Genomic DNA, 27,846 nt, shown 5'->3' with positions numbered 1-27,846 from the left:
CAACTATATTTTCCACAAATTCATTATGAGGTGGGTTTTTTTTACTTTTACAATTATTTTTTTTTACATTTACAAAATGACCCGTTTTGATACCAAAACTATTTAAAAATTGTGTGTATTCAAGTTTCTATGAAAACACCACAGCAAATATACCGGTGCGTGTATGTTCCTCCTTAGCATGCGTGGTTCTGCCAGGCCATTTGCTGTAAACAGTAACAGCATGTCGTGCCTTCACACTGGGAAGAGGGGAAAAAGCATTTTCAACAGGAGCCTGAGTAGGATGGTAAACAACATAACAAGCTGTAGAAAGACTGAAGCGCCGCTCTCTTGCAGAACAAAGACCTCTAAAGACAGATAAACCATGTAAGGTACCTGGGTACCAGTATGGTTAGTGCTGATAGGGGCTGAATTTGAATTCCTCTGCTATGGAACTGTGCATCCCCTGTGAGAGGCAAAGATGCTTTCCGCAGACTGAACACGCTCAGTCTCATTAGATGTTAGTTAAGTAATTTAGATTAGTCTCAGGTAATTTTGCTATCCAAAGTTCAAGTGACCAAGCAAAAATTTTTCTTCTTTTCATCCCTTTGCTTTCATATCACATCTAAGTAGCCTGAAACTGTGATCTAGTGGAAACTCAGCATTCAGAGACAAAAAAATCCTCCCAATGTTGTGACTCTGATGAGCAGATGACAAGGCAGCAGGTAAATTCCAGATATTTGGATTGCTAATGGTGTTGATATCAAGAGCAATTTCTCTTTATTGTGATCGGTTTTTACATCATTGAGACTTTTTTTACGTCTGTACTAGTCTAAATTTTGGTATTTTTTTTCAGCATTTGGAGATTCACACATATTGAGGAATGGAATTATGGGGAGTATTCCCTCTCATAGTTGAACTTTACACATCGTTTAAGGTCAGAGCTAAGCAGAAGAAGTGTTGCTAGGTTTTGTGGGGAATGCTGCTAACTCTCATGATGGTAGTGTTGAACAGTCAACTATGTTTTCTGAAGGCACACTGTGGTAAGTCTCTCTACCAACAGAGCTCTGGGATCAACCAAACCTTCAGATGCTCTCCAAATAAACCATATTTGGAGACTTTTGAGTCTTATGTGGTGACGGGCACAATCCAAAAGAAAAACCAAGCTCCAAACACCTCAGAGATTTTGGGAGGTAAGTTTGAAACACTCACCCTAACATGGGGTGACCTTTAACAACTTTATTTACAGAAGCAAAACTCTCTCTGATTGAGACCGTGGTCCTGTAATCTGTAATGGGATCTGATTTGTGTGGTTTGATTTCATCTGGGGTTTTAAGACTGTTGGTTCATATTTCTTCGTGTGCTATTAATTTGTGTTTCCTGACAGAATAAGCACAAGATTCATTTACATGAATAACCCCTGAGGGCTGAAATGCTCCAATACTGTAACACAATACCTTGTTTCTATTTATTTTTTGCGGCAGTGTTTTTTTCCCCACTGGTTACCAACTGCTTTCGTCCTAACGTTACACTAGTGTAAAACTTCGAGGCTGATTTAAATCCTTCCCTTAACAAAAAAGAAAAATGGCAGCTGTAGTGGCAGGCATGAACCCAACAGGCGATGCAACAGGGAGCTTCACCCCCACATCGGCTCTTGCCGGCATGATACACGTGGTCCAGGTGATAGAAGAAGCTTACACAGCCCTGTTGGCAACATGACGGGCAATGGAGCTGGTGAGGGGTCTGGAGAACAAGTCTTATGAGGAGAGGCTGAGGGAGCTGGGGGTGTTCAGCCTGGAGAAAAGGAAGCTGAGGGGAGACTTTCTCGCTCTAACTCCCTGAAAGGAGGGTGGAGAGAGGTGGGATTGGTCTCTTCTCCCAAGTCACAGGCGACAGGACAAAAGGAAATGGCCACAAGTTGTGCCAGGGGAGGTTCAGATTGGATATTGGGAAAAATTTCTACACTGAAAGGGTCATCAAACATTGGAACAGGCTGCCCAGGGTAGTGGTGGAGTCACCATCCCTGGAGGCATTTAAAAAGATGGGCTGACATGGTGCTTAGAGATATGGTTTAGTGATGGGTTTTGTCAGGGTTAGGTTCATGGTGGAGTGAACGCTCAGTGGGAGCTGTGGACTGATCTTCTAGACCCTGTTCTTGTGTATCGCCCAAGGGAAAGGTGGTGGCCCAACAGCATGCTGACAGGTCCGTGTCTGTCACATGCAGCATCTGCTTACATTCCTGTCTGAGGGTGCTGCTCTCTGCTGATGGTAGTTACTCTTGTGGACTTACTTTCTCCTTGGCTCATGTTACTGGAGGGTCAGGTAGGATGTGCTGCAGTGCTTCACAAGTGCTTTCGTCATCATGCTCTTAAACAGCTTCTGATCAAACTCCAAACGTACTTTGTGCCCAGAAGTAACTGCCAGAGTTACGGCAAAGTCACCAGTGCTTGCTCTGGCCTCGCTTGAGAACGAGATGGGAGCCAGGGATGTGACAGATCTGAGGATTCAGAAGAAACCCTCTCTGATCTAGACTTTCGTGATGGCAAACTAGTCCTTCAGTCAGGCCCTGGGGTGGAGAGCAGGGAAAGCTGCCCACAGACAGGCACACAAAATAAAATCAGAGGGGAAAAGGGCCTGTCTAGAGCCAAAGGGCAGAAAGAGATCAAAAATAAAATACAAAGAGGAGGAAAAAGAGCCAGTGCAACAAAAATGGGAAATTCATAGTAGATTTATTGTAAAGAGGTGGAAAAATGGAAAGGGAAGCTGAAAGCTAGAAAATTACCCGGTAGGCTGATACAGGGCAGGTAGATGCACATTGTCAGGCTCTAATTGCCCCTTCAGTTAAACTTTTACGCTTTTATTTAGAGTTAAGAGAAAGAAGATGGACTTGTTGGCACATAACAAGCTGCTATTTTAGGTCACAGTGGCTATCTCAGATCTTGCAGACCTGGGGATAATATTTTCTGTATTACTTGTGGGCTATCTCTACAGCACTCACTGCTGATGTAACCGTGCCACAGCTGCAAAAAATTTCTATAACTCCTGTCTCAAAAGGGAGGATTTGAAACCTTGGCCTTTTGAACGTCAAGGAAAAAACTCTATTTCGCTTCAGTGTGAATTCAGGATTTCATCTCAACGTGGAGTTTGTGCACTACTGAGAGCTCTGTGAACTTAAGGTCATCACCAAAGCCAAATCTTGGGACTTCAGGTGGGATTTTTTCCCCAGAAACTAATGTAAGTTGGCAAGAGTTTCTCCCGTTCCTCATAAGTAGAAAGGCTGTACAGAGTTAGTATAAAATAAGCTGCAATTCTTACTTTGAAGAGGGATTTCTCTGTGTGGTATAGCAGGTTTCACAAAGGTGATTAGAAAACAAGCGTTTGCTCACAGGACTTTCAATGAGGACGTTATCTCCCTCTAATCCAATAATTCTCCCCTTTTTTCCTGGCTTGGGGTATGCAGCGCTTTACAGGCAAACACAAGGCAAAAACGGCCATGTGCTCGGAATAACTTACATTCAAATTAGATTGACAACATAATGAAAGCTGAATAATGTTGTATTTGGAAGTCGTTGATAGAAATCATCCCCAGCTCGTATCTTGAGAGGATAGTAGGATGAGTGGTTATCTATGCCTCTGCTGCTTCCTTCACAGTCATTTTCTTTTCTCAACTTGCCCGGCACTCTTCAAAAACAGCCTCTTGAAGATATGAAATTTATCTTTATTCTTCTAAAAAGATACCCTCCTAACTTTCTGGATGGACTCTTATAACGTTCCGATTATGTTTTAGAGTTGGTGTACTCAAACCCTCACTGATTTCCAGGATGGATCTTAAATCACACGTTATATACCCTTATCCCCCAATACTCTGCTTTGGATTTACAGTTCCAGTTAAAGTTACATCTGTGAAGGAAGATGACATCTTGCTGCTCCCTCTTCTTTTAAAATACCAAATCGATTTAAGGGCTTAACTTATTGTTATAGTTTATCCTGAACCTTCTGAATCAGTTCATTGAATTTTAGCTGTAGCTATATAAAATTCTATACAGTGAAATTATTTGGCCATACTGAGAAGAGCTACGCCATGATCCATCAATGCCACTAACTGCCAGCAATAAAGAAATCCTCCTTTATTCTCCATTCATCTCAGGGAATTTCTAAAACTACTGTCGAACACCAGGAGTATAGTATATTTTACTAGGTTTTAATTTTTTTTTCTTCTTCTTTTAAAGAGCATATCAATTATATTTACCTGAAATGCACTTCACCGTCGAGTGGCTTCAGTAGCTGTCAAAAAGAGACACTGGGAAGACCCAACGAAATACAGACTTGTAAGACTGACTGTAGTAGTGAGCAAGATAATGGAAACATTTATAAGGGAGAAGATTACAATCCAGTTAGAGCTGTGATTTAGTAAAGGGAAAGCTGCACGGTTCTGTTAAAAGAAGATCATGTATGACAAATGTATTAGGGTCATTTCGATGCATTGCCGAATTGATAAAGATGAAATCGTTGACATAATTCATCCAGATTTCAGGAAAGTATTTGTTACAGACTGTACGGGAGATCGATTTACAAGGTCAGAAAGCTGAGCATAGGGGACAACTCTTGAAATGGAATACAAATTGGTTTAGGCACAAGAAACAGATGGTGTCAGTAAAATGAAACAATTCAGGGTGCGATGAGGTAGGGATACGCCTGAGCGCGGATCCTGAATACCACAGGATTCAGGTCCCAAATCATTTGTTGCGCTAGGAATGTGGACACAGGCAGGTCTTCACAGCTTTGGAATTAAAAGATTTGCAAGCCTCTCCGGGGTGATTGATTGAAAACAACCATGAAAATGCAAATCATCCTGGAGAAAACCATGCAGTAAATGCACCTCTAAAGTCCTCTATGGACAGCAGAAAAATGCCTAAAATTCACAGGTGATTAACCACTTCTACCTGCTTTTTAACACCATCTGTGCACCTTGTTAAATACCAAATTGAAACAGATACATTTTCCTGGTGTGTCAGAATCTGCCCAGCCACTAAAGTTGAGACAAATGACATTGTGCTGTTAGTGAAACCCATGAGCAGTGCAGAACTGGAGGGCTGGAGAGTGCAGAGTGCAGAAAAACACCCAAAAACACCTTAACCAGGCTTTGACTTCTTTGTTCTTACTGTGTGGATTTTTTATCTTTATTTTAGGACCAGGCTGAGAACAGTCTAGAACTGATAACAACTATGACTGAGCCCAGCAAGCTCATAAGAGGGTCCTAAAAGCCAGCAGTGTTCCACCAAAGTCTCATTTTTTGCGTACACAAATTGGCTGCCATCCTACCCAAACACAGAAACACCAAGGGGCCTCATTACTCAGCACACTCCGTTAGACAATAGCATTATTGCTTCTTTTAAAGCTGAAGGGCCATAAGGCTTAAAGTTTGGATGGAAATTAGGCTCCTCGTAGCATTTAATGTTCTACCACAGGTGTCTCCGCATCTTCTAGGCCTAAAGTTGCTTAAACAGTGTGGTCCTCTTGGATCCCACCTCCAGTGGTGAAAGCACTAGTTAATTTTATTTATTCCAGCCTCTAAATGTATGCATTTCTGTAGAACAAAGATGCTTCTACTTAACAAGAATCTTGATAAAGAATCATTCAAGTTGGAAAGACTCTAAGATCAAGTCCAACTGTAAACCTAATGCTGCCTAAACTCCAGCACTAAACCACGTCCTTAAGCATCATATCTACGCGTCTTTTAAATACCTCCAGGGATGGTGACTCAGCCACTTCCCTGGGCAGCCTGTTCCAGTGTTTGATAACCCTTTTGGTGAAGATATAAAACTTTTAAGTCCATGGTGGAGAAAACCCTTCACGGAGAAAATATTTCTGGCAAAACCATGTAGGATCTGACCTATTCAGCAGGGATCTGAAAGTCTTTGGCTCCTTATCTCTGCATACAGCTAACCACACCAAATTGCTAGTACACACCCTCAAAACCACTCCTTGTGCCCTGCTGGCAGGTTTCAGGAATCTCATTTGCAGAAGGTGGCAGATATAAAACAGATAGCTAAAGTAAGTGCCATAGATACACACAGCATTAATTGAAAGTAGTTTTCGTTCATTTCCGTAGGCTTGGCTTAAAATTGGGATTCTGAAGCTGTTTCATAATTTTCATTTGTCCCCACAAGCTGCCTCTGGAGGACAAGGCAAGGGCCAGGGAGAGGATCCGCTTCAGCTTGTAATTTGTGCCCACTGCTGAATACAAGCAAGAGCCCTCAGCCTTCACACAGTTTTATGGGGTTCTGTTTGGTACTGACTGTTTGGTGCCTCCACCTTTTGTCAGAATCAATAAATAAACATACCACCCACATGTGACCTCTCACCAGGACCGCAAGATCACAGTTGAAATTGATTCGGTGACCAACAAGCATGAAGAAAAAAACCCTTGGTGAAAAAGTTTATTTTAAAAATAAACTGTTAGGCACTAAGAATAAAAAGAAAAGGCTGTGAAATTGAAAGGTAAAGCAAGCAGCAATTAATAAATTGAAGGTATAGATTTACTTTCACTGTAAAAATTATTTAATAGGATGGTAATCTCACCAGTAAAAATGTCACTAATAGAAGAAAGCAACAATGGAAAAGAAAAGAGACAGTCACCCTAGAATAGCATCTACTCCAATGGCTCCTGTGACAGAGGAATTACAGGATTTAATTTCTTTCCATCTGATTCAAACCTGGAGCACAAAAACAGATCTCTTACTTTCTTCTGTTAAAGCTGTTGCACTTTTATAATTAAGTATTTATGTGAAGAGAGGGAGGCTCTATCCTGCCTGTTATGGCTTTCTCTGGGATGTAGAAACCAAAGCTTCAGCTCCTTGATCCAATTAACATTTAACTGCTTTTACCAACTGGAGAAGCTTCCATGAAGATAAAAGAATGCTCACCAAACTTCACTTAGAAGAGACTGAGGTTGAAGTTCCAAAGGTCTGCACAATTTGTGCGTAAAACAGGCAGACTTCAGCTCAGTGTCTCTCTACGGTCCCGTTGCCCATCCTAAGGCATGCAGTCAAGGTTTGATAAGAAATTTCCTCATTAATCCAGAAAAACTGCATACCAAAGCACATACCTTTTGCTCTTTTCCAGACAGACAGTTTCAAATGGAAAATTATTTTGCTGTGATATTCTCAAGTTCTGTTTCGATTTAAGTTTTGTGTTCTCTGTCGGCGAGCTTGCTTTCTTTATTCCCTCTACATTGACAAGGAAGCACGGGATCAGGCTGGTTGTCCTTCACGTTCCCTACCTCATTCTTTGCTTACACTCTGACGAGTGGTGACCACGTATGTAAAGTGACGGTCTTCGTGCCAAAGAGTCTGGTGTGGCCACAGCAAAAAATGTCTTCGTGAGTGTCGGACAGCTTTCAGGGATTTGATATGTCCCACCAGTTGAAAAATGAACTTGCAAGTCTGAAAAGCCACTCATGTGTCAGATCTGATGACAGGACTAGGTCACTCTTCAATTTCATAGGAGCAGAAAGTAGTTTGAATTCCTTACCTGGATTTCTTAGTAAAATGAACTGTTTCATATATTTTTCTAACACACTCAGAGGAACATAAAATGCAGTACACGTTTCCTTAGTACCCATCAGTTGTGCCTGTCTGAGTCACTTGACAAAATATTTTCTCTGATCTTATATTGTATTTCTAGTTACATCAATGGCACTATATTTTAAGGGAAATAATAATAATGCAAGGAGGGCAGTGAGAGACTTTCCAGTCTCTCTTGAGAGACTGTCTTGACAGGAGGATTTTGATGCCTCTGGGAAAACAGAATTCATTTACACTAACTCTATATTCAATCGTAATGACATGGCCTTAAAGCAGGCTCTGAGATTTTGTATTTTTTTCTTTACTGCTGTCTTCTAGTTCCTACTGATTTGTCCTTATTCTTAGGGTGAGGGGAAGAAGAGCATGAATACTTCTGGTGAACATAAAATAACTTATTGATAATCCCTAGACAGTTATCTACCATCACTAACAGAGACAACAGTGCCAATTTTTTCCAATATAGCTTAGATCAAACCGATTCATTCTACAGATGTTCTTAAAGAACTTAGAGCCTTCTTGGCCGAGTTGGATTTGAACTCCCCACAGCACCTTCTAGAGCCTCATCCACAGCCTGGTGGTTTTGGGGGACTTCACTGAAGTCCATGCTTGGTGTCATGAGTATATCAACACAAGAGTGTGTTTGAACTGAGCAGTTCTGCATAATGGGTGTTTATCAGCAATATGGGAAGTGGTGGAGCCACCATCCCTGGAGATAGTTAAAGATGGGAAGACACAGCACTTACTTAGAGATATGGTTTTGTGATGGTTTTTGTCAGTGTTAGGTGGATGGTTGGACTAGATCATCTGAAAGGTCCCTTCCAACCCCGGCAATTCTATGATTCTATGAATATCTAAGGGCTGGCAACCTGCTCAAACACCTCTGCCAACCCCTTTTCTGAGCACTTCAGCCCTAGCTAGCCAGGAAGCACCCAAACAGCAGTTTTCCAATGAAAACTTCCGTATTACAGGAGGTTGAATATTTCTCTAGACAGAAGCAGCCCTAAAAGTTAGATGCTGTGACACCACAAGGCCTCGGAGAAACCAGCCTTTAAAACAAAATTGTTGAAAGCACTTACATGTGGAGTTAGAGCTAATATAATACTCCTAGAGAATCTATATAACAGAGCTGGCTTGTGAGATCACAGTTTCTGTGTCTTCCCTCAAATTCTCCTTTTTCCACTCTCTTTAGGGGAGAGGCCTACTCTATTCTGAACTCCAGTATCCAGTCGCACCAGCTAACAGCTTTGAAAATAAAAAAAAAAGCCAAAGAAAATAAAGGCTGTCTCCAATTTTAATGTTACAAGCAGCATCTAATACACAGAGGAACAGAATGCATTGAAGGTCCAAAACTGCTGGAGAGGAAAAAAGAAACACCATCACTTTAAAGATCTTTGTTGTTTGCCTAAGATGTGTCCTTCACGGACTTGACTGGGCACAAAAGGATTCAACATAATGAATAACTGCTAAACTGCTTCTGATCTGCAGATCATATTGTCCCGCTGACAGATCATGCATGTGAAGTAGAAGAGCTGATACAGGATAGTGAAACCAGCAATGAACCTGAGAAAATTGAGAAGGCGCAGCTGGAATATCAATGGACAAAAAGCAGCCTCTGACAAGGAAAGGCAAAAGCAAAGGGAAGCAAACAAACAGGGGAACAGATAAATGCTAAAAGTAATAGCCCCCCACCCACAAACATAGGCTGCTTCCTCCAAAATATGTGTGTAAGGGTTGGAGTGTGTATTTATCTGTCATCAGATTAGCAAGAACATGAACTAGAATAATGCTGATATAAATTAGCAAAGGTACCAAAGTGGATGTTTTATCTACAATAGGTTATATCCTCATTCAGAGGTATTTAAACCCTGATTAAATGGAACCCTGAAACATCTGTGGAGAGTCAGATTGAATCATCCTTCAGGGGACAAGCACTACATGTTTTCATTACATTTCAATTATGTAGCCTGTCCAGATCTTAAGGATTTACACTGTTTTTTTAATCATATATTTCTTTAGAGTTAGACATGGATGTAATGATGATGTTAGTGCAGGAGACAAATGTTGACAAAAATAAGCTGCAAAATTTGAAGCGATCCATTCATTGGCTTACCGACAGAAGAAAAAAAAAGGGTTGTTTCCTTTCTTAATGTCTGACAAAGACAATGATTTCTGAAAGCTGTGTTTTAGGACTGTCGATTAAATCTCCTACAAGTGAAAACTGTTGGTTAAATCTCCTACGTATGTTTACCTGAGCAGTTGCATCAAGGAGCCACAATAGCTTGGATCTGATTCTGAATGTGTAATTTGTCCAGGGGAAAAAAAAAAAAAAAAAAAAAAAAAAAATAGAAAGATCCAGACCACAGTTATTTAATAGCAAAATAATATTTGTTCGCTAATTCAAAGAATCAAAGATTGCAGGCCCAGGAAAAAAAAAAAAAAAAAAAAAAAAAAAGTTTTCTTTTAAAAAGTCTGAAGTCTCCTTAATGAAATGTAGAAAATGCTTAGAGAAGTGGAGGGTAATCTGGTGAAAAAACAGATGAACTCGAGATACCGAGGGAAAGATTGATCACAAAGCAGAATTGCAGAGAAGGGAGATGAAACACTAGAAGCAGATAAGTTTATCTAGTGAATGTATGAAGGAAGAAAGCCAAGAAGATAAAGGATCTGGAGACAAAGACAACGGCCTGGTAGCTGAAGTGAAAGATTGAGAGATGATTTTTTTTTCCTCAGACGTTCAATGACAATACTGCATTCTTCTGATGTTGGCAAGGTAACGGTGCAAAAGCAGCTATTGCAGCAGGTAGGAGAAGAATCAAGACACCTTGTAAGTTTTGCAATTAAACCAGCAAAACGGTATTCTTGAAATCTGCAGTTTTGCTTCCTGGTTATGTCGGAAACTTCGGTTTTCTTGGGCAAGGCAATTACTCCTCTCTTCAGTTTCCTATTTAGAAACTTGAGGCGATAATACTTCTTTTCTATCACCTTCTTTTTGCCTTGCCTGAGTTAAGGCAGGAGCTGTATCTCAATACACGTCTGCCTGCAGGCTGGCAGAGAAACCTGGTCCCAACCAGCACCGTTACGCAGGAGTGTCACAGTAACCCCCAGTAAGACAGACAGGAATGATTCTATGATCAGGAAAGCTGAAAGAAGCTGCCAAATGGCTTGATAAGAGGCACTAAAAGTGCTTGCTTAAAAATACATACTTGGGTTCTTTTCTTTCCTTTCTGATCCTATCAAGTGTACTCAAGGCACATTTCAGCTTATTTTTTATTTATTCCCTTGAATCTTTCTTTTACTTCAAAAGAAAGTGGTTATTCTCATCCAAGAGTTTGGGCTTTCTGAAAAACACCAGCTCTCATCAGACTTTTGATAAAATCATATGAGCTAGAAACACCAAGAGTTGGTTTTTTTTGTTTTGTTTTAATAACCTCTCTTTCATGAATATTTACTTCTCATTTGAATAATTATCATCAATAAAAATTAAACGTTATGTTTGTAGGGAGCAGAGCAGCTCTGGGATTAAAATGAGTGACATCCCGCAAAAATGAGGGCTATTAGAAGGTTATCTTTCTTACAAGCAGAGCTCTTTCTGCAAGAGCATTCTGAGTCTGGAATACTACAAGACCAAGAAAATGAAGGAGAGAAATTGTGTAAATGCCAAGCAGAACTGGGAAAAAAATTCTCTCTGGGTTACCTACCCTAGCACCTAGGTTTAACGAATAAAAATACTATTCAAATGATGGAGTTTCTAACATCATTAACAATTCTTTTAATCACTGGGTTTAGATTACAGTTCTCGTTCATTTAATTTTCATTATTCTATTTGCCTGTGCAAACAAGATGCTGTTTTCAGCACTGGTTTGCCAAGAAGCCTGCGAGGACACAGAGGATTGTGATATATCACACCCCCTGACAACATAAACCACGGAAAAATATGAACAAAGAGGAAAGACAAATGTACCCTCTAGAGCACTGAAGTTACAGAATGCCTAGAGATGAGGAACAGATAATATAGGAGAAAATGGGCTATAACTTGGAGAAAATGTCTAAGTTTGATTCACAATTTGCAGGTAAAATGTATGAACTCCGTATTTATCAATCTAAAGTTCCATGCTGAAGCTAGCTGCTCTCCTGGACTTTTTTATATGGAGATAACCACAGGCATTTATTAAACTTGATAATCTTAGATTCAAAGACAGCTCCTGCTTGGTTTAGATGCAGCCTATGTTTCTTCCCATATAAGCCATTAATTAAGCACCTGGAACAGAAATATTATCAGTGGCAAGGCCGAGGCATCACCTGCTCGAAGGGATGTGAAGTTGTCAAAGGAGGATCTCTCAGCCATTTTAGAGATCAGGACACTGCCTAGATGCCAAACCGCAAATCTTAACAGTGGGGAAACTGTGGTCATGAATGAGACACACATAGTATATCATCTTGTCTTGAACTGTTTGTTGTGTTATTTAAAACAAAAAGTAATTGTGGCTTAAACTGCTGGAATATTCCATGCAATTACACTTGGACTGTGCCCGGAAAATGTTAAGTCCTGGGAGCAGTCGCCGTGTTAGGAGTATAACAAAGACTGCACGTGATGTGCCTCAAGGTAGACCTGGTCCCAGGGAATGTACTACGCAGCGGCCGTGGCCACAGGGTTGTGGAGGGTGCAGCTGAGCCATGGAGGTGTCTTGAAGGGTTTGGAGGGTGCAGCCAAACTGTGGAGGTATCTGGAAGGGTTTGGAGTGCCACGTGGGTAGTGTGCTTGGGTTTCAGTGCCCATGGAGGAGTCTGTGCCAGCAAGGAAAAAAAGCAAGTCCTGGGTCATTACATTATTTACACCTCCATGAACTGAGTGACAACAGAGATCTGTGCCCAAAGTGGGCAGTGTTCCTGTATCATGTTTTGAGAGGATGGTTTTCTACCTCTTTGTCCTCCTGCTGTGTCTTACTTTAGATGCACAATGTAACTGTGTACCTAATTCACAGGGGTTTTGTTACGTACAAATAATATCTATGGTGGGTAAAAAACTGGACACGAGCTGAAAATGTGTGCTGGCAGCCCAGAAACCCAACCGCATCCTGGGCTGCATCAAAGGCAGCGTGGCCAGCAGGGTGAGGGACGTGATTCTCCCCTCTGCTCTGCTCTGGTGGGATCCCACCTGGAGTCCTGTGTCCAGCTCTGGAGTCCTCAGCAGAGGAAGGACATGGACCTGTTGGAACAGGTCCAGTGGAGAGGCACAAAGATGATCAGAGGGATGGAGCACCTCTTCTGTGAGGACAGGCTGGAGAAGGCTCCTGGGAGACCTTAGAGCCCCTTCCAGTATCTGAAGGGGGCTACAGGAGAGATGGGGAGGGACTCTTGATCAGGGAGTGGAACCGTAGGACAAGGAGTAAGGGCTTCAAACTGAAAGAGGGCAAATTTAGACTAGATATTAGGAAGAAATTCTTTGTTGTGAGGGTGGTGAGACACTGGAAGAGGTTGCCCAGAGAAGCTGTGGCTGCCCCATCCCTGGAGGGGTTCAAGGCCAGGCTGGATGGGGCTTGGAGCAACCTGGTGTGGTGGGAGGTGTCCCTGCCCGTGGCACAGGTGTTGGAACTCAATGATCTTTAAGGTCCCTCCCAACCCAAACCATTCTGGGATTAACCCTATATAAAACCATAAAGACAGCAGGGCCCTCCTCTGAGGAGGCCCCTGACCTCTGCTTGGCCCGGGGCAGGAGCGGCTCGCAGCCCGGGCCTCAGCCGCCCTCTCTCTCCTGCGGACCGGCCCTCCCGCCCGGACAACGCGGCCCTGCCGGGGAACTTCGCCGTGTGGAGGAGGGCCAGGGCCCGGCAGGGCCGCGCTAGGCCGCGGGCTCCCACCGCAGCGAGAGCGACTGGCAGGGGCTGGTGAGCGAGGTGAGGCGGCGGGGCTGAGGGCAGGCGCCGGACCGGGGGGCCATGTTTCCCGCGGCGCGGCCTGGACGCTGTGGGAGAGGGGCGGGTGGTGGTCCCGCCGCGGCTCCCGGCTGCTGCCCCGCCGGGGTGAGGGGCACGGCCGGCGGAGGGGAGGCCGGCCCGGGGCCGAGATGGGCCTCGACCCCCGCGGCTGGGCTGGCGGCGGGGAGGCATTGAAGCGCCGGCTGGCAAAGCTGAGCTGTGCGGCCCCGTCCGCCCTATGGCACAGCCGGCCCCGACCCCCTGCCCGGCCGCTGAATATCGGGGAGGAGTGCCTGGGAGCCACCGGCCTCCATTAGCCGCCCTGTGGCTTGCAGTGGCCGGGGACTCAGCTGTGGGGGTGGCCCCGGGGGCCTGGCCTTCGCCCTGTTGCCGGCTGTGAGGGCAGGGGACAGCTGTGTCCCGGGGGGGACACACAGCCCTGTCCCGGGGGTCCCCTCCTCTGGCACAGGCTTTGTGTTCTTCCTTCACTGGAGTCAGGCATGAAAGGGGGTTGGAACCCATGGTGTCCTGCCTGCAGTCTCTTAATAGGGTGAGGGACCATGAGCATCAACAGGTTTTCAGCATACAGGAGTAGAAAATTTTATTTTCCGCCTTAAGAGACCGGCAATGGATAGGTTACCAAACTCGGAACAACTTGAGGTCTGTGTGCTTTAAAGGACTGTCATCAAAGTCAAGGCTGTTTAATAGGCAAAACCATGAAGTTTGAGTTAGGTCGGCATGCTGATTTTTACATTGGTTTTTTTTTTTTTTTTTGCGTTGCATAAATTTTGCATAACAATAAAAATAGTATTTTCATGTTTACAGCTCGCAAACAAAACTTGTGTGCAAATGGTGTGGGCCTAGATCACCCTGACCGAGTCTGCTGTCCTAGTGCAAGAGTCACACTGGTGAATTCCTCTGGTTTCAGGAAGGTTTTGCCTCCCTTATATTACGTGAGCGTGGCCTCGTGCCCTGACCTGTTAAAAAGAGGCATGAGTTCAGGGTCCTGAACCTGTCCCTTCTCCTGGTGATTTCAGGGGAGTTTGTGTGGGCCCAGATCTGTGCTAGTGCAGTATGCCCAGAAGTGGACTCTGCCTGTGCAAGCACACAAACTAATCCAGAAGAAAATGAAAAGTATACTTTCAGTAGTATACGGATTGTGCGGTGTTGCATCTGACATCTCATTTCCCAAATGGAGTTTTTATTTGGGGGCCAGGGTGGTGTCACATGGCAGGGAAGGGTAAGAGATAGAGACAGTTCATTCAAAGGAAACGTCACTGTTCTTGGCTTTTAAAAGCTGTTTAGAATTACTTTGGAACATTTTTTACTTTTGATATGATTTAACTTGGAAACTCAGTCCTGAAATTGAACACTTATTTCTGGTTTAGGGGCTTCTTGTTTGTAGTGAGGTTTAATAACTGTGCTAAGCTACGTTCTTGCAAATGCTTAATCAAACACAATTTATTTTTTTTTTCAGGAACAATTAGCAGCCTAGTGATTTATATTCCATTTTTCCTTCCTTTCTCTCTGTTCCCACAGCAGGCCTACAGCCTATTTTTCTGCATGAAGTCTGTAGCACATGCTGTCAGAGTAGAGGTTTTCCTCTTTTGCCTTCCTCTTCTTTTGGCTATTGTGATTAACTTTGTGTGGTTTACCTGTTAACTGCACCATCGTAATGGGTCTCTGAGAAAGTGGCTCTAACTTCTGAAATAACATGTAATAAGTTTTTCCATTTTACTGTATCCCTTAGTGGTAAGGAGCTTCTCCAGGCCTCTCGGCTTCAGTGCTAGGTAATGTACGTTTTGTTCCCTGCACATTTCATAGACGTTTTGAAGTGATTTCAAAATGTAAGATAACACAGGCAAGAAAAGACATGGTAGCTCTAAATAAACACTCTATAATTTTATAGCTTGGCTTTTCATTCTTCATTAGATTAAAAGAATGCTTGGTTTTTTAGGTGCGTTCCAGTCTCTTTCTGTATTTACTCTTTTTCCTTTCCTTTTGACTTTTGTTCCGTTTCAGTGCCTTTTGCTCTGTACTCTTGTCACACATCTTTCTCTGCTTTTATTATGCTCATCACTAAGTTCTTGCTTGTTCTTTTGCCTCCACGTTCATGTATTTTTCCACTGCAGCCACATCTGTTTCTGGCCTAGCGTGCACCTGGAACTCTGAACAATCTTTGCACCATATGTACCTTGAACATTCTTTAAACTAACTCTAAACAGGATGACGTAGGAAGGAATACTGGGACGAAGCCAGCTTAGCAAATACTGAAGGAGCAGAAAGAGTCATTATTTCCACTGATAATCTCACCAGCTGAATACAAAAGAACAAGTTTCAGGAGTAAGAATCCACATAAATTTTGCCCGTTCTTTAGCTGAGTTCAAGTATTGATGGTGGATGTGTGTGTGTATATATATATCTATATGTATATGTATGAAAGGTAAAGTACTCTGTTGGGTTACCACGTAATTTTTGCTTGGAGTCGGGCTTTTTGTGGAACATTTATGTCACTGAATGACCTGTGTTTAGGTTATTTAAAAGCCTGTGTAAAGCTGTAGGATGAAGACCTGGTCAATAACTGCTTGTTTGACACAAGTGAAACTGAACCATAGCAAGAACTTCCTTGCTGGCTGGACTGAAGTGGTGGCCGAAATCTTCCAGAAACAAGCGATCTTCGTAAAGTTCAAAGTACTGTCCCAAGAGTAAGGCCCATTGCTTTGAACAAGCCTTTGAATGTCTCATATCTTAAAAAAAAAAGGAAAATGCTTGGTGCAAATGAAATTCCTCTCCCACCTGCAAGAGGATGAAAAGAGGAAAGTCTGTCAGTTATTAGTTGCTTTGCTGAGAGCGCTGCTAGGAAGTAGTCACAGAGGGGTGGCTATACTGTACTCTTCACTGAAGAGAATAGAGTGCTTGAAAATAATTTTTGTCACCAGAATCTCGGTTGCAGAGTTTTGTTTGTTTGCTTTTAATTGTTTTTTAAATGTCTGTACTTCTCAGCCTGACAGCCACGTTTATGGATATGCTAAGCTGTTGATTTACACAAACTCAAGTGAGTCAGCTCCTTAGTGGCTCAGTTTTTCTGTCTCTATAAGGGAGATGAAACATTACTAAATCCCATGAATATGAAATGAAAAACACAATATATGAACTTTGTGGGTAGTTGGGGTCTGCTTTTTGAAAGGAAGCTTCCAGCTGTGTCTGTTCTTCTGTGGAGAAGGGTATGATTTCAGTTTTTGCCTGAATCCCATGTAATGTCTTGGAATCATTTGTTCTAAGGATGCGTGACAGAATTAGTGATGGAGAAAGTGGTAGGTGGTATGAGTTGTATATGAGTAGGTGGTATGAGTTGTATCTTGGGCTGGTGGGATGAGTTGAACAGTACTGGGACATCATGTGTGGTAGGAAAAAAACCCCTACTTTTGCGTGATGTGTATTAGCACCTCTGTCCTTGCTTTAGAGAGCTGACTTCTACAAGGTTCAGTCTCCGTTCTGCTGAAGTCAGCAAATGTGCTTCCATTCACTTCATTGAGAGTTGGCACCCGTCCTAATTTAATACTGCTTGGGGAACGTGTGCTTCTGACGGTGTTTTCCAATGGAAGCAAGAAAGGTTTCCTAGGAAACCCATAAAAGTAGAGTGGTTGTCCTCTGTCCTTTCTGCTCGCTTCTCCCTCGGATTTGCCAACTTATTAAGTCCAATGTCAAAATGCTTCTCTTTTCCTTGTCACCTCCCACACATTAGAGCATTTACTCTATGCTATTTACAGCTACTCATATGTGACTGTGCCTCCTAAAATTAGTTGAAAGAAATTTAGTCTCCATTTAATTTCTCATTCTCAAGAGGCTATTTCTTGATTATTAACTGTTTATGGTCTTTGGCAGCACAGAGGGAAGCGATACGCTTGTGCTCTTGAGCTCCCTCGCCTAGTAATTGCCCACCTAAAACTTGGGAGAGAGTTTTGGAGAATTATTTATTGAGCACGTGACACGTGAGCAGTAGTTCTAGTTGAAATAGTGAAATGTTCCAGACGTGAATTCTGAATAAGAGTGAGAAAACTAATTTTCCTGCAGTTGGCAGAGCATACCTTTCCCATTGGCTGCATGATATGTTTTTTTTTTGTGTGTGGACAAGAGAGAAAAGGAAGGAAAATTGGTGAGATTTTTATGTTTATACTACATCTCTAACTTTCTGTCATGTTGCCTTTTCAAAAAGGGTGTGATTTGTAAGTCACCAAACCTGTATGGGGGGACCCAACAGGCTTTGGAGCCACTGATTTCAGAGCTTTTTCAAATGCGGGCTGTAGGGAAGCCCAAAGTGGAGCAGATGCTCTGAGGTCCCTGTGGTGATTGGGTTGGCATCAGAATGGCTTTGTCATTTGGAAAAGGAAGTGGAAACACTAAAAAGAGCTGGCACCGTGACTTAACTGCTCTCTAAAGTTCTCAGGAGAGAACTTGCACCCTGGGCTTTCAGGCAACCAAACAAGTCTTTGCTTCTCATGTTTCCCTATTGGACTAAGATACCCACAGGGATGTTGAGGAGCAAACACAGGGAAATTAATCACCTAATGCAATTCACAGCGTACAAAACTTTTAAGGGTTGAGCCACCTTGCAATATAGTGTTATTTTGACTAATCAAATTGAATGATGGTCATTTTGAAGTGACCAGTGGACGTGTTGTGGTGTAATACTGTCACCAAGACGAGACGTGGTGTTCCTGGGAGCTGCTTCTATCACGTAGATATCAGTGAGTGATACCAGCCTGGGGTGTGTTTCAGCAGCCAGAAGGTAGCAAGAGCTGGGCAGCAGGAACCAAGGACACTGGATTGTTTCAGGTTTTATCAGAGATGAGGACACAAGCAGGTAACTGGCCAGTAATTGTGTATTTCTCTCGCTTTTGAGTGCTTGACTCTTTCAGATAAGTTGAAAGTTTAAGTCAAGGGGAGCAGCATCACTGAAACACACTCAACAAACTCCCTGAATAGTGATGTTACAATACACTTTGGGACTCTTCAGTTTGTCATTGGCATAAAAATATTGCTTCCAAGAGTACAGCAAGGAGAAATTCGATAAAGCCTTCAGCCAGTTCAGTAGCAGTTGGATCTCTTGTCCAAAAGATGGTGAGGAGGATTCATGGTTTCTCTGAGAGCCTGGTGGATGGTAGGGTTTCCAGGCCTGCTTACAGTGTGGTGGCCCATCAACATTTGGGAGGACTCTGGGTCCTGGATGTTGAGAGAACACAGGATATGATCCACAGTGATTGCAAAGCACAGTTTGGAGATACTAATCTCCACTTTTACCCTCAGCAAATCAGATATTTTCCTTCTTGGTGCTAATTGCCATAATCCCTGAGTATAGGTCAGTAATTTGTACAAATTTAAAATAAATTATTTTGTGATAGGAATTTGGTGTGTTTGTTGGTTTAAAAAAAGAAAGTCTAAAACCTTGACGGTGTCCCAGCTTCATCAGATTATTAGACCATGTCTACGGTGTCGTTAATGAGATCTATCGAGATTTGTCACTAAAAATAGCCATGGACAAATACAAAGTGTTTGATGTAGAGGGTCACCTTGGAGCAGTTACACTCTCCTGTAATGTCAGTCTTTTTTTACTCAATTTCACTAAAGTAGTTATCTGGCTGTAAAGCAGTTCAGGCAGTAATGTAGGATGTCGTATATATTCCTTTAATTATTATGATCTTCCTTGTAGCAATTATAATTTGCTTTATTGCAGATAACAGCGAATTGGTAGATAAAAGTCACTAGACAGATAGGGAAAGTTGTACCTTGTAGCTTTTAGATTGAAAGTGTAGCAGCTGGTTCTTGGTTAACTTTGCTTTTTAAACTCAGATTCTTTTGGAATATCAATTAAAAAGAAACAAAAGATAATAAGAATATTTTATAGTGACTGTAGCGCACAACAGAATTCGCTTGTTTGTCTCACTAACAGCATGTGAGACTTAGGCTTTCTCCTTTAATTGCGGAGGAAGAAATCTCTATATGAATGCCAGAAGCGTCTGTTGAATGCTTTTTCTCAGCCTATATGAGAAAATTTTCCTTATTGCTTGCATTGCTCCAAAAAGACTGTTAAACTCCTGTGTTCCTTTTGATAGCTTACCAATTTTGCTGCAGTTATTTACCCATAGATGGGAAATTGTTGGTGGGACTCGGTTGTTTCCCTGAGTAGAATCCATTTCTGGTGTACAGTTGTTAGGAAAGTTTATGGCCATTATTAGGACTTTTTGTTTTGTTTTGTTTAATGTTCAGAAGCATATATATTGAATAACCTCTTTGAGGTCTGTCTTTGTATAATTTGTTTTTCCTTCAAAAATGGTAATGGGAATTGGAAACACAGCTCTGTCAAATAATCAAATTCCACAGAAATGCTCTGGCTTTCTTGTTTCTTGTACCATAAGCCCATGGAAACAAATTACTATACACTGTTACGACTTTTATCCCATTTATTTGGGAAAGTCAATGTATGCAAAAGGCAAAAATGGCTTCAAAAAGTCTTCTGGGTGGTCATTTTTATGGTAAAATCCAAACAGTACATTGATGAGAGATTCCTTCCATCTGGCACATCATCAGTATATAATTCATCAAGTTAAAATATACTTTAAGCAAGGAAGGAGATCGTTATTCCTTTTCATTTAGAGCCCCGAACACAACTGTTTACGGTTCTGTTTAACCTGTTTATATGTTTAATCTGTTTATGGTTCCTTATCCTCAACCTGACAGATAATGGACAATTGCCTTGCCCCCTCCAGCGCTGCTGGGAAAGGTAAAGCCTTCTTTTACGCTTGTGAATGTGTCCTTTGTGGAGAGCTGTGACTCACGGCAGGAGCAAGGTTTGTTTAGCAGTAGCTCTGCATTTCCTGCCTGATAAGTATTATTATTTTTTTTTTGTAGTGTTATCCCCATGCTCCAGTTAGATTCCACTCCCTCGTAGGCCGTTTCATACACCAGCACTTGTGGCAGGGCTGGGGGGCACCCAGTGGTGGTGGGGGTGTCCAAAGGGGAGATGTTTGGCTTTGCTCCCCTCCCACTGTGTACATTGAATGGGCTCCAGGTCGGCTTGGCTGAATAGCCCAGCTTTGTTCTTCCTGGTGATTTAAGGAGCAGGACAGGCTTCTTGGTTCAGGGGTTTTGGGTGGTTTTTTTTTTAGTGATTGTGAGGTTTGCTTTTACTCGTTAAATACTCGTTAGTATTTAAAGCCAGTTTAGTGAAGGCGTATTTTAGGATTGACTAAGACATGAAACTGGAATAAAAGAGAGATTCAGAGGCAAATCTTTCACTGTAAGGGAAGGAATTATTTTATCAAGTTTGAAGCAGTTTACCGTGTCACTGCAATCACTTGCTGACAATATTAAAGTTTAGCTTCTGATGCCTTTCAGTGCTTTATCAGGGGACTTGACATTTGTGTACGGTATCAGTAAGGACATAAGTACATAGGTACAGTTGCCTTTGTTGATGCCAAGGCATCATAATCCAGAAAATTTATGGCAGGATTTCAACTTCGGTATTGCCAGAAATAAAATTAATCCAAGGTGGAAGTGTCCTTTTCGAGAGTTCAAATCCTTCTTGGAATTGCTTTTCTCATTCCCTTCCCGCTTTTTTGCAACTAAGCGTTTACCATTTTTGGAAATAGTTGGCTGTACTAATGTACCAAACTCCTTTTTCCCTTTCTCATTGACTTGAAATTGAGGTTAACAGAGTCAAATCCAAGCAAGTAGTACATACGAATGTCCCGAAGAACAGCGCTGAGTTGAACAGCATGGAAGTGCTGATGCTCTTGCTTTGTGCAAGAGCCCATAATGACAAAGTATTCTTGTCAGAGTATATAATGAAACTATAAATTGTTTTCATGACTGCTGTGATATTTGGTCTCTTGCGGAGCACATTCCGAAAGTATTTAGTGCCACGTCTTATGTGGGTAACATCAGGAATAGAAATATATGCTTTAACATGAGCGGTGTCAAGTAAGGGGTAAGAAGAATCTGCTGATTGAACATCCCCTTAAGTGAAAAAAAGTTGCCTGAAACTTCGGATGGGTACCATTCGACTGCTGCAGGAAAGGATGACACACACATTACTGTCTCTTCCTCCCGGCAGGGAAGGGCAATGAAGCAGATCAGACCGATGCAGAACAGCCCAGATTTGCAAGGTTTCCAAGAGGAGGGAAGGGAGGATGAGGTGGGGAATGCTGGTTGCTAACCGACAGCTGGAAAGAAGTAGAAAAGGGAGTTTTTGCAAAGGCTTCTTCCTTCCAGCAGCCTTCTCAGGGCTGTGGGTCAAATTGTGGGGTTCCTCATACTATTGCACGTGAGGAAACAGAGGAGAACCTTGAATTGCTGAATTTTTCTAACTCATGGTGGTCAGGTGAGCATGTGGCCTTATAAATGGGTTGCAGGCTTCTGATACAATGGATTTCTTTCTCACTTATAAATGGGTTGCAGGCTTCTGATACAACAGATTTCTTTCTCATCTTTTTTCAGTGGTGCCCAGTGACAGGACAAGAGGTAGTGGGCACAAACTGGAACATGGGAGGTTCCATCTAAACGTGAAGAGAAACATCCTCACTTTGAGGGTGGCAGAGCCCTGGAACAGGTTGCCCAGAGAGGTGGTAGGGTCTCTGTCTCTGGAGACGTTCAAAACCCACCTGGACATGTTCCTGTGCAACCTGCTCTGGGTGGACCTGCTCTGGCAGGGGGGTTGGACTAGATGATCTCCAGAGGTCCCTTCCAACCCCATATCATTCTGTCGTTCTGTGATTGTTATTAATAAGCCAAGATGACTCGAGGTGGGCTTCGATCTCGTGTGGACAGCCTTCCTCCATCTTTTTAGAGGAAAAACTTAAGCTTCTTGAATCCAGTGCAGGCTGTGGTGGAAAAGTCTTGTTACAATTATGTTTTGTTTCTTCTCTTCCACAGTATCTGGTGTGCAAAAGGAAGCTCGAAAGTAAAAAGGAGGCATTGCTAATCCTTTCCAAAGAGCTGGACACATGTCAACAAGAAAGAGACCAGTACAAGCTTATGGCCAACCAGTTGCGGGAACGACACCAGTCTCTGAAAAAGAAGTACCGGGAGCTGATTGTAGGTTGTTCTTTACAAATACTGTATAACTGGGGGACAAGGGTGAACCTCAAAAGAAAAAAAATGGAAAGAAGCCCATAATGACTGCTGTAAAAATGTTTAGGCACTTGTTTACAGTAGTCCTGCAGTTGTATAGCCCTGATCATATTATTACTCATTTGTTCCGCATTGATGAGGTAGTGCCTGTTATATAAGACACAGAAAGACAGTGCATGCTCTGAGGAAATTAGTTTCAGTCATAATTCCATTTAAAAACTGACTGCGGTATTATTATTCCGCAGCAACTTAATGTACTGTTATGAAAAACAATGCAACATAAATTTGTAATGACTTGCTGTTCTAGAAATGTAAACAAATCTTCAGCCTTAGACAATTTTTTGAGTTGAAATTAATATTACTGGTATTAATCAGGATGCAGTATTTTAGAGACAATTTTGATAACATTTTACCTAAAATACATGTTTTAAAGTTTGATGCACACTGTTAATATAGTTGCTGGCTTCAGAAATAAGTTGCCAATAAAATGTATCCATTTATTTGTAGGATGGGGATCCATCCCTTCCACCTGAAAAGAGGAAACAGGTAGGATTTCTTTTTCAGTATTTATCTGCTACAAAATTATTTCGCAAAAGTGTGAAAATGTTACCTAAGAAATCTGGTAAAAAGCAAACATTTCTGTCTATTGAAAAGCTCAGTCTTTAAATGTTGGCTGCTTGTGCTTTTGTCTAAACATTCCACCATTGTTAATTTATTGTTGTGAGTACTGTTTCCCATTAGGTACCCTCACAGGTCACTTGGGCTCTATGAGTTATAAATCCCATTAGGTACCCTCACAGGTCACTTGGGACTTGTTGGTCAGAACAATGGTAATTGCATTTTATGGTTCCCCTGAAAAACTTCTTGCCCCTCACTTTGGTTTTTTTTGGGCCTGGAGATCTGCATAGCGTGTCCCTGTTGTGAAGTGTTGGTTGTCACATCCTAAAATAATCTTAATTTTTAGAGAAAAATGGCACCCAAAAGACAACGTTTGAGTGGGGAGGGGAGGAGAACCCAAAAGAACAAAAATTATTACTATAATTGCCAGTTCTAAAAGTGTTTTAACCATGTTTAAAACATGGTTATTTTGTTCTTTTAATGGGTCACAAGTTTTACTCATCATCCTTTCCCTGGGAGCCTGAATGTAGTTCTTGCTATTTTCTTAAAAGTTTAGGGGCTTTAGGGTTTTGGTTGTTTTAAACTAAACTTTCAGAGGTAATGTAATTACTCCTTCAGGCACTTAAATAGCTGCCAAGAAGTCAGTGGCTCAGTGTAGAATCATTTAACTTCCTCAATATTTAGCATAATTTATTTGATATTCTGTTATTTCAACCGAGTTCTAATAAAAGTTTATGACCAGATAAGTTTGTGCATTCTGATTACTAAAACTGGAGCTGAGGAATATACAATTAGAAGGACAAAACCCAGTGCACTATATGGGTCATTACAGAGATAAGTAGGAAGGGAGATTTGCCATCCCATGGATGTTGTTCTAATTACTCTTCTGTCTTTCAAAACAAATAAATCTGACACTTGTTTCTAAAATAATAGTAAAATTTAGTCTAAATTTGGAAGCTGCAATTATATTAAGTTTTGGCAAATCTTACTATGGTAAGTGCCTGGAAAGACATTTAATAATCTAGTTTAGGAGTCTTTTTTTTTTTTTCTTCCTGAGGAAGTTACACGTTTGCGCTAGGTAACGGTGAAAAAAAGAAAATCTTGTTCTCAAATGGGGTCATTTATAGATCTCCCCCAAGGACAATATATGCTTTAGGTTGTACAGTAATAGGCTCTTAGTGCACTTCTTGAGTTTTCATTTTCCCAAGAAGTGTGTCAGTAGCATAAAAGGTGGATACTCTGGAGTAGTTAGGGCAACCTTTCTGAGAAAGAGTATAGTTTTGATTTGAGAAATGCATCAAGGGATAATAAAATGAAGTTATTAATATTTTTCCATTATTAATGCACGACATTTCTTAGCATTTTCTCATCTAAGAAAGAGAGAAGTTCTCTGTGCTCTTTTGGACTTTTTTCATTGCCTTTTTGCCCAGAAGCCTAGTTGCCTTCTGGGAGAAATTTGTGACCTCACTCACTTCATAAAAACAGAGACCCTGATCCTATAATGAATTTTGTGTTGCACCAAAGTGCATATTGTTCTCGCGGTCAGAAATGAGAGAAAAACATGACATGCTGAACAATATGCTATCTGTTATGTTTCTTTACCATAACTGAGAAATTTTGTTCAAATTGCAATCTAGAACCTTAAAAGTAATAGGTGGGCTGGAATTGCTACTTTCTTCTCCTTCATCTCTCCATTTTTCACCTTTGTTATCAATTACACTCTGTGACTTCTTGGATTTCATACCGTGCCTTCTCTCCCTGCTTTGCAACATAGAATTTTTGTGGTTTTATATGGAAATACCACGTAACCAGGAAATTTCTGTCAGCAAGCAGTTAACTCAGAATTTGGTTTTGTAAAATTGGTGTTAATTAAAGATGTCTTCACTTGCAGTGTTTTCCCTCACAAAGCTGTGTGTGCAGTGGTACCAAAGATTGCTCTCTGGTGTATTGACCTCTGCCGACCAACAAAAGCAGGAAATGAGGAACTGTGCTACTGGCACCTCTTCTCTTGCAGTAAATATTTTAGCATTAGTGTTGTTCTCACAGCCTGTGAGCTGCCAGTGATTTTTCCAGCCCTCTTTTACCAAACATTCACAATTCAACGCTGTGGTTGGAGGTAGTTTTGTAGTGTCTCTTGGGGTCAGGTATGGGGTAATTTTTGGATAAGTCATGGAAGGGTGAAATGTTTCAGGAGGATAGGAATAACAAAGAGTTGATTTTGATGTTAAAATTCACCAGAGATGGTGAACAATAGGCACTTTCCATTTTGAAAGGCATGTTTAAATGTTGCTCTGTCTATAGTTCCTTCATTGTGCATCCTATGTAAATAGAAATTCTACCATTCTGCAGTGGTATATGCATTTACTGTGATATAAAACTTTTTTATGACACTGGCAAACAAATACTGGATTTCTCTAGGACAGTGTTGCCATGCTGGGAAACTTAAAGAAAAAAAAACAATAAGTGGGATTTCTAGCTTGATTTATACTGACTATTATTTTCATTAATATTGCTTATATTTTCAGTATAACTTCAGTTTGGGAGAAGCTTTGTCATTGAAATAACAGATCAGTGAATCCTTGACCTTCTATATGAAGTGGAAGTTCTTTTAATACAAATGAGTTCCTTTGAATAAACAAAGGTGAAGTAAAATGCATGGTTAGGAAAATGACTGTGCTGGGCCACAGTCCTAAATACGCTTTGCTTAATTTCATCTCAGTGCGACCACTCAGTTGGAGATAATGGGTTTGCAGTGGGGCTGTGTGTCAAGAATAAAGCTGCGATGCATATGTTCACTGGCCAGGGCTTATCTTTGTGTTTTAAATGTATGAGGAATCAAATTATATGGAGCTAAACGTCACAAGATCACAGAATGGTTGAGGTGGGAAGGCAGCTCTAAAGATCAACTAGCCCAATCCCCCTGCTCAAGCAGAGCCACCTAAGGCAGGATGCCCAGGACCATCTCCAGTCAGGCTTTGAATATCTGCAAGGATGGAGACTCCACAGCCTCCCTGAGCAACTATTCCAGCGTTGGACCACTCTCATGGTAAAAGGGGGAGGAGGTGGTGTTCAGATACCTGCAGGAATCGGGGTGGCTAAAGTCCCTCATGAGGAGCAGGGCCTGTGAACGCAAAGCTTCGTCCAGTTGTGTGAAGGAGGCCTTATCTACTGCTGCAATTATATTAAGTTTTGATCTTCCTGATCAGGACATCTGTGGCTGATACCCAATACATCAGCAGGCATGTTGATCTGCCCACTAATCTTGACCCAGAAGCTCTCAACTGACTCCTAGCCTGTCCCAAGGCAGAGCTCTGTGCATTGCAGCAACTCTGTCACATAAAGGGCACCTCCTCACCTTCCTGCTCTCATTCCTAAAGAGCCTGTATTCCTCCATCACAGCACTCCAGTTGTATCAGCTATCCCACCATTTCTGCATGATCCCAATGAGATTGTAGCCCTGTAACTGCACAAAGTCTCCAAACTCCTCCTCTTTGTTCCCCATGCTGCATGTGTTGGAGTAGATGTCACTGAGGGGCATGCAAGTGTGCCGGTTCTGCAGCACGGGCTCAAGAGCTTTCCCTACAAGGCTGCTCTGCAGGTGCTTCCTTCCTTGTGTGCCTGTGCTCAAAGGAATTACACTTATAGAATCATAGAATGGTTAGAATTAGAAGGGACCTTAAAGATTCAGCCCTGCCATGGGCAGGGACACCTCCCACCAGACCAGGTTGCTCAAAGCCCCATCCAGCCTGGTCTTGAACCCCTCCAGGGATGGGGCAGCCACAGCTTCTCTGGGCAACCTCTTCCAGTGCCTCACCACCCTCACAGCAAAGAATTTCTTCCTGAGAACTAATCTAAATCTCCCTTATTTCACTTTAAAATGCTTAACCCTTGTCATATGGCTCCCCTCCCTGATTAAGAGTCCCTCCCCATCTCTCCTGTAGCCCCTTTAGGGACTGGAAGGGGTTGTAAGGTCTCCCTGGAGACTTCTCCAGGCTGAACAATCCCAACTCTCTCAGCCTGTCTTTATAGGAGAGGTGCTCCAGCCCTCTGATCATCTTTGTGGGCCTCCACTGGACCCATTCTAACAGGTTCATGTCCTTGTAACGTTGGGAACTCCAAAGCTGGACACAGTACTGCAGATGGGATCTCAGGAGAGTGGAGTAGAGGGGTAGAATCACCTCCCTCGCCTTGCTGGCTTCAGTTGAATTGCTTTGTGAATTGCTATGTCCCTTGTCTGCCCATCATCCCAGGGTCTTGGCTTGCCTGCTCTACCTCATGCCTCCTTGTTCCCTTTTCCATATTTAAAGCTCTCCTCATGACGCTGGTCCAACTATTGGCAAAGATACTTTTGCCTCATGTAGTCAAGTGGACCGTGGGTCTTCCAAGCAGCTGTTGAGCCTCTTGAGAGAGTCCTGTGATCATGGATCCCTCTTTGAGGCTCCTAATAATGAGCCTTGTAACACAACAACATAGTCCTACTGTAGAGCCCAGCTTGAGAAGCTACTCTTTTTGCCAGTCAAAAAGTTTCATTGGAGTACCTGTGCACATCTTTCCTGAAGGTCGTGGTCCTTAACTCTGTTATAGTTATTCGTAGGTGTCCTCGGGTGATTAATTCAAAACAA

The 27,846-nt window shown here is 42.1% G+C and overlaps 1 protein-coding gene across 1 annotated transcript in view; it reads left to right on the top strand.

The window, feature by feature from the left end:
- The first annotated feature begins 1,691 nt into the window (after positions 1 to 1,691).
- CCDC149 (coiled-coil domain containing 149) overlaps positions 1,692 to 27,846 on the top strand; it is a 68,722-nt gene continuing 42,567 nt past the window's right edge. Inside the window, exons 1-5 of the mRNA XM_014937043.1 lie at positions 1,692 to 1,710; positions 9,048 to 9,139; positions 13,406 to 13,456; positions 22,409 to 22,570; positions 23,114 to 23,152. Of these exons, the coding sequence (XP_014792529.1) occupies positions 1,692 to 1,710; positions 9,048 to 9,139; positions 13,406 to 13,456; positions 22,409 to 22,570; positions 23,114 to 23,152 (363 nt within the window). The remainder of the gene's footprint in view (positions 1,711 to 9,047; positions 9,140 to 13,405; positions 13,457 to 22,408; positions 22,571 to 23,113; positions 23,153 to 27,846) is intronic.

Source organism: Calidris pugnax, unplaced genomic scaffold, assembly GCF_001431845.1.
Source record: "Calidris pugnax isolate Ruff unplaced genomic scaffold, ASM143184v1 scaffold49, whole genome shotgun sequence".
NCBI classification, from domain to species: domain Eukaryota; kingdom Metazoa; phylum Chordata; class Aves; order Charadriiformes; family Scolopacidae; genus Calidris; species Calidris pugnax.
Note: the sequence above shows the minus strand (reverse complement) of the source record. Positions and strands in the feature narration are given on the sequence as shown.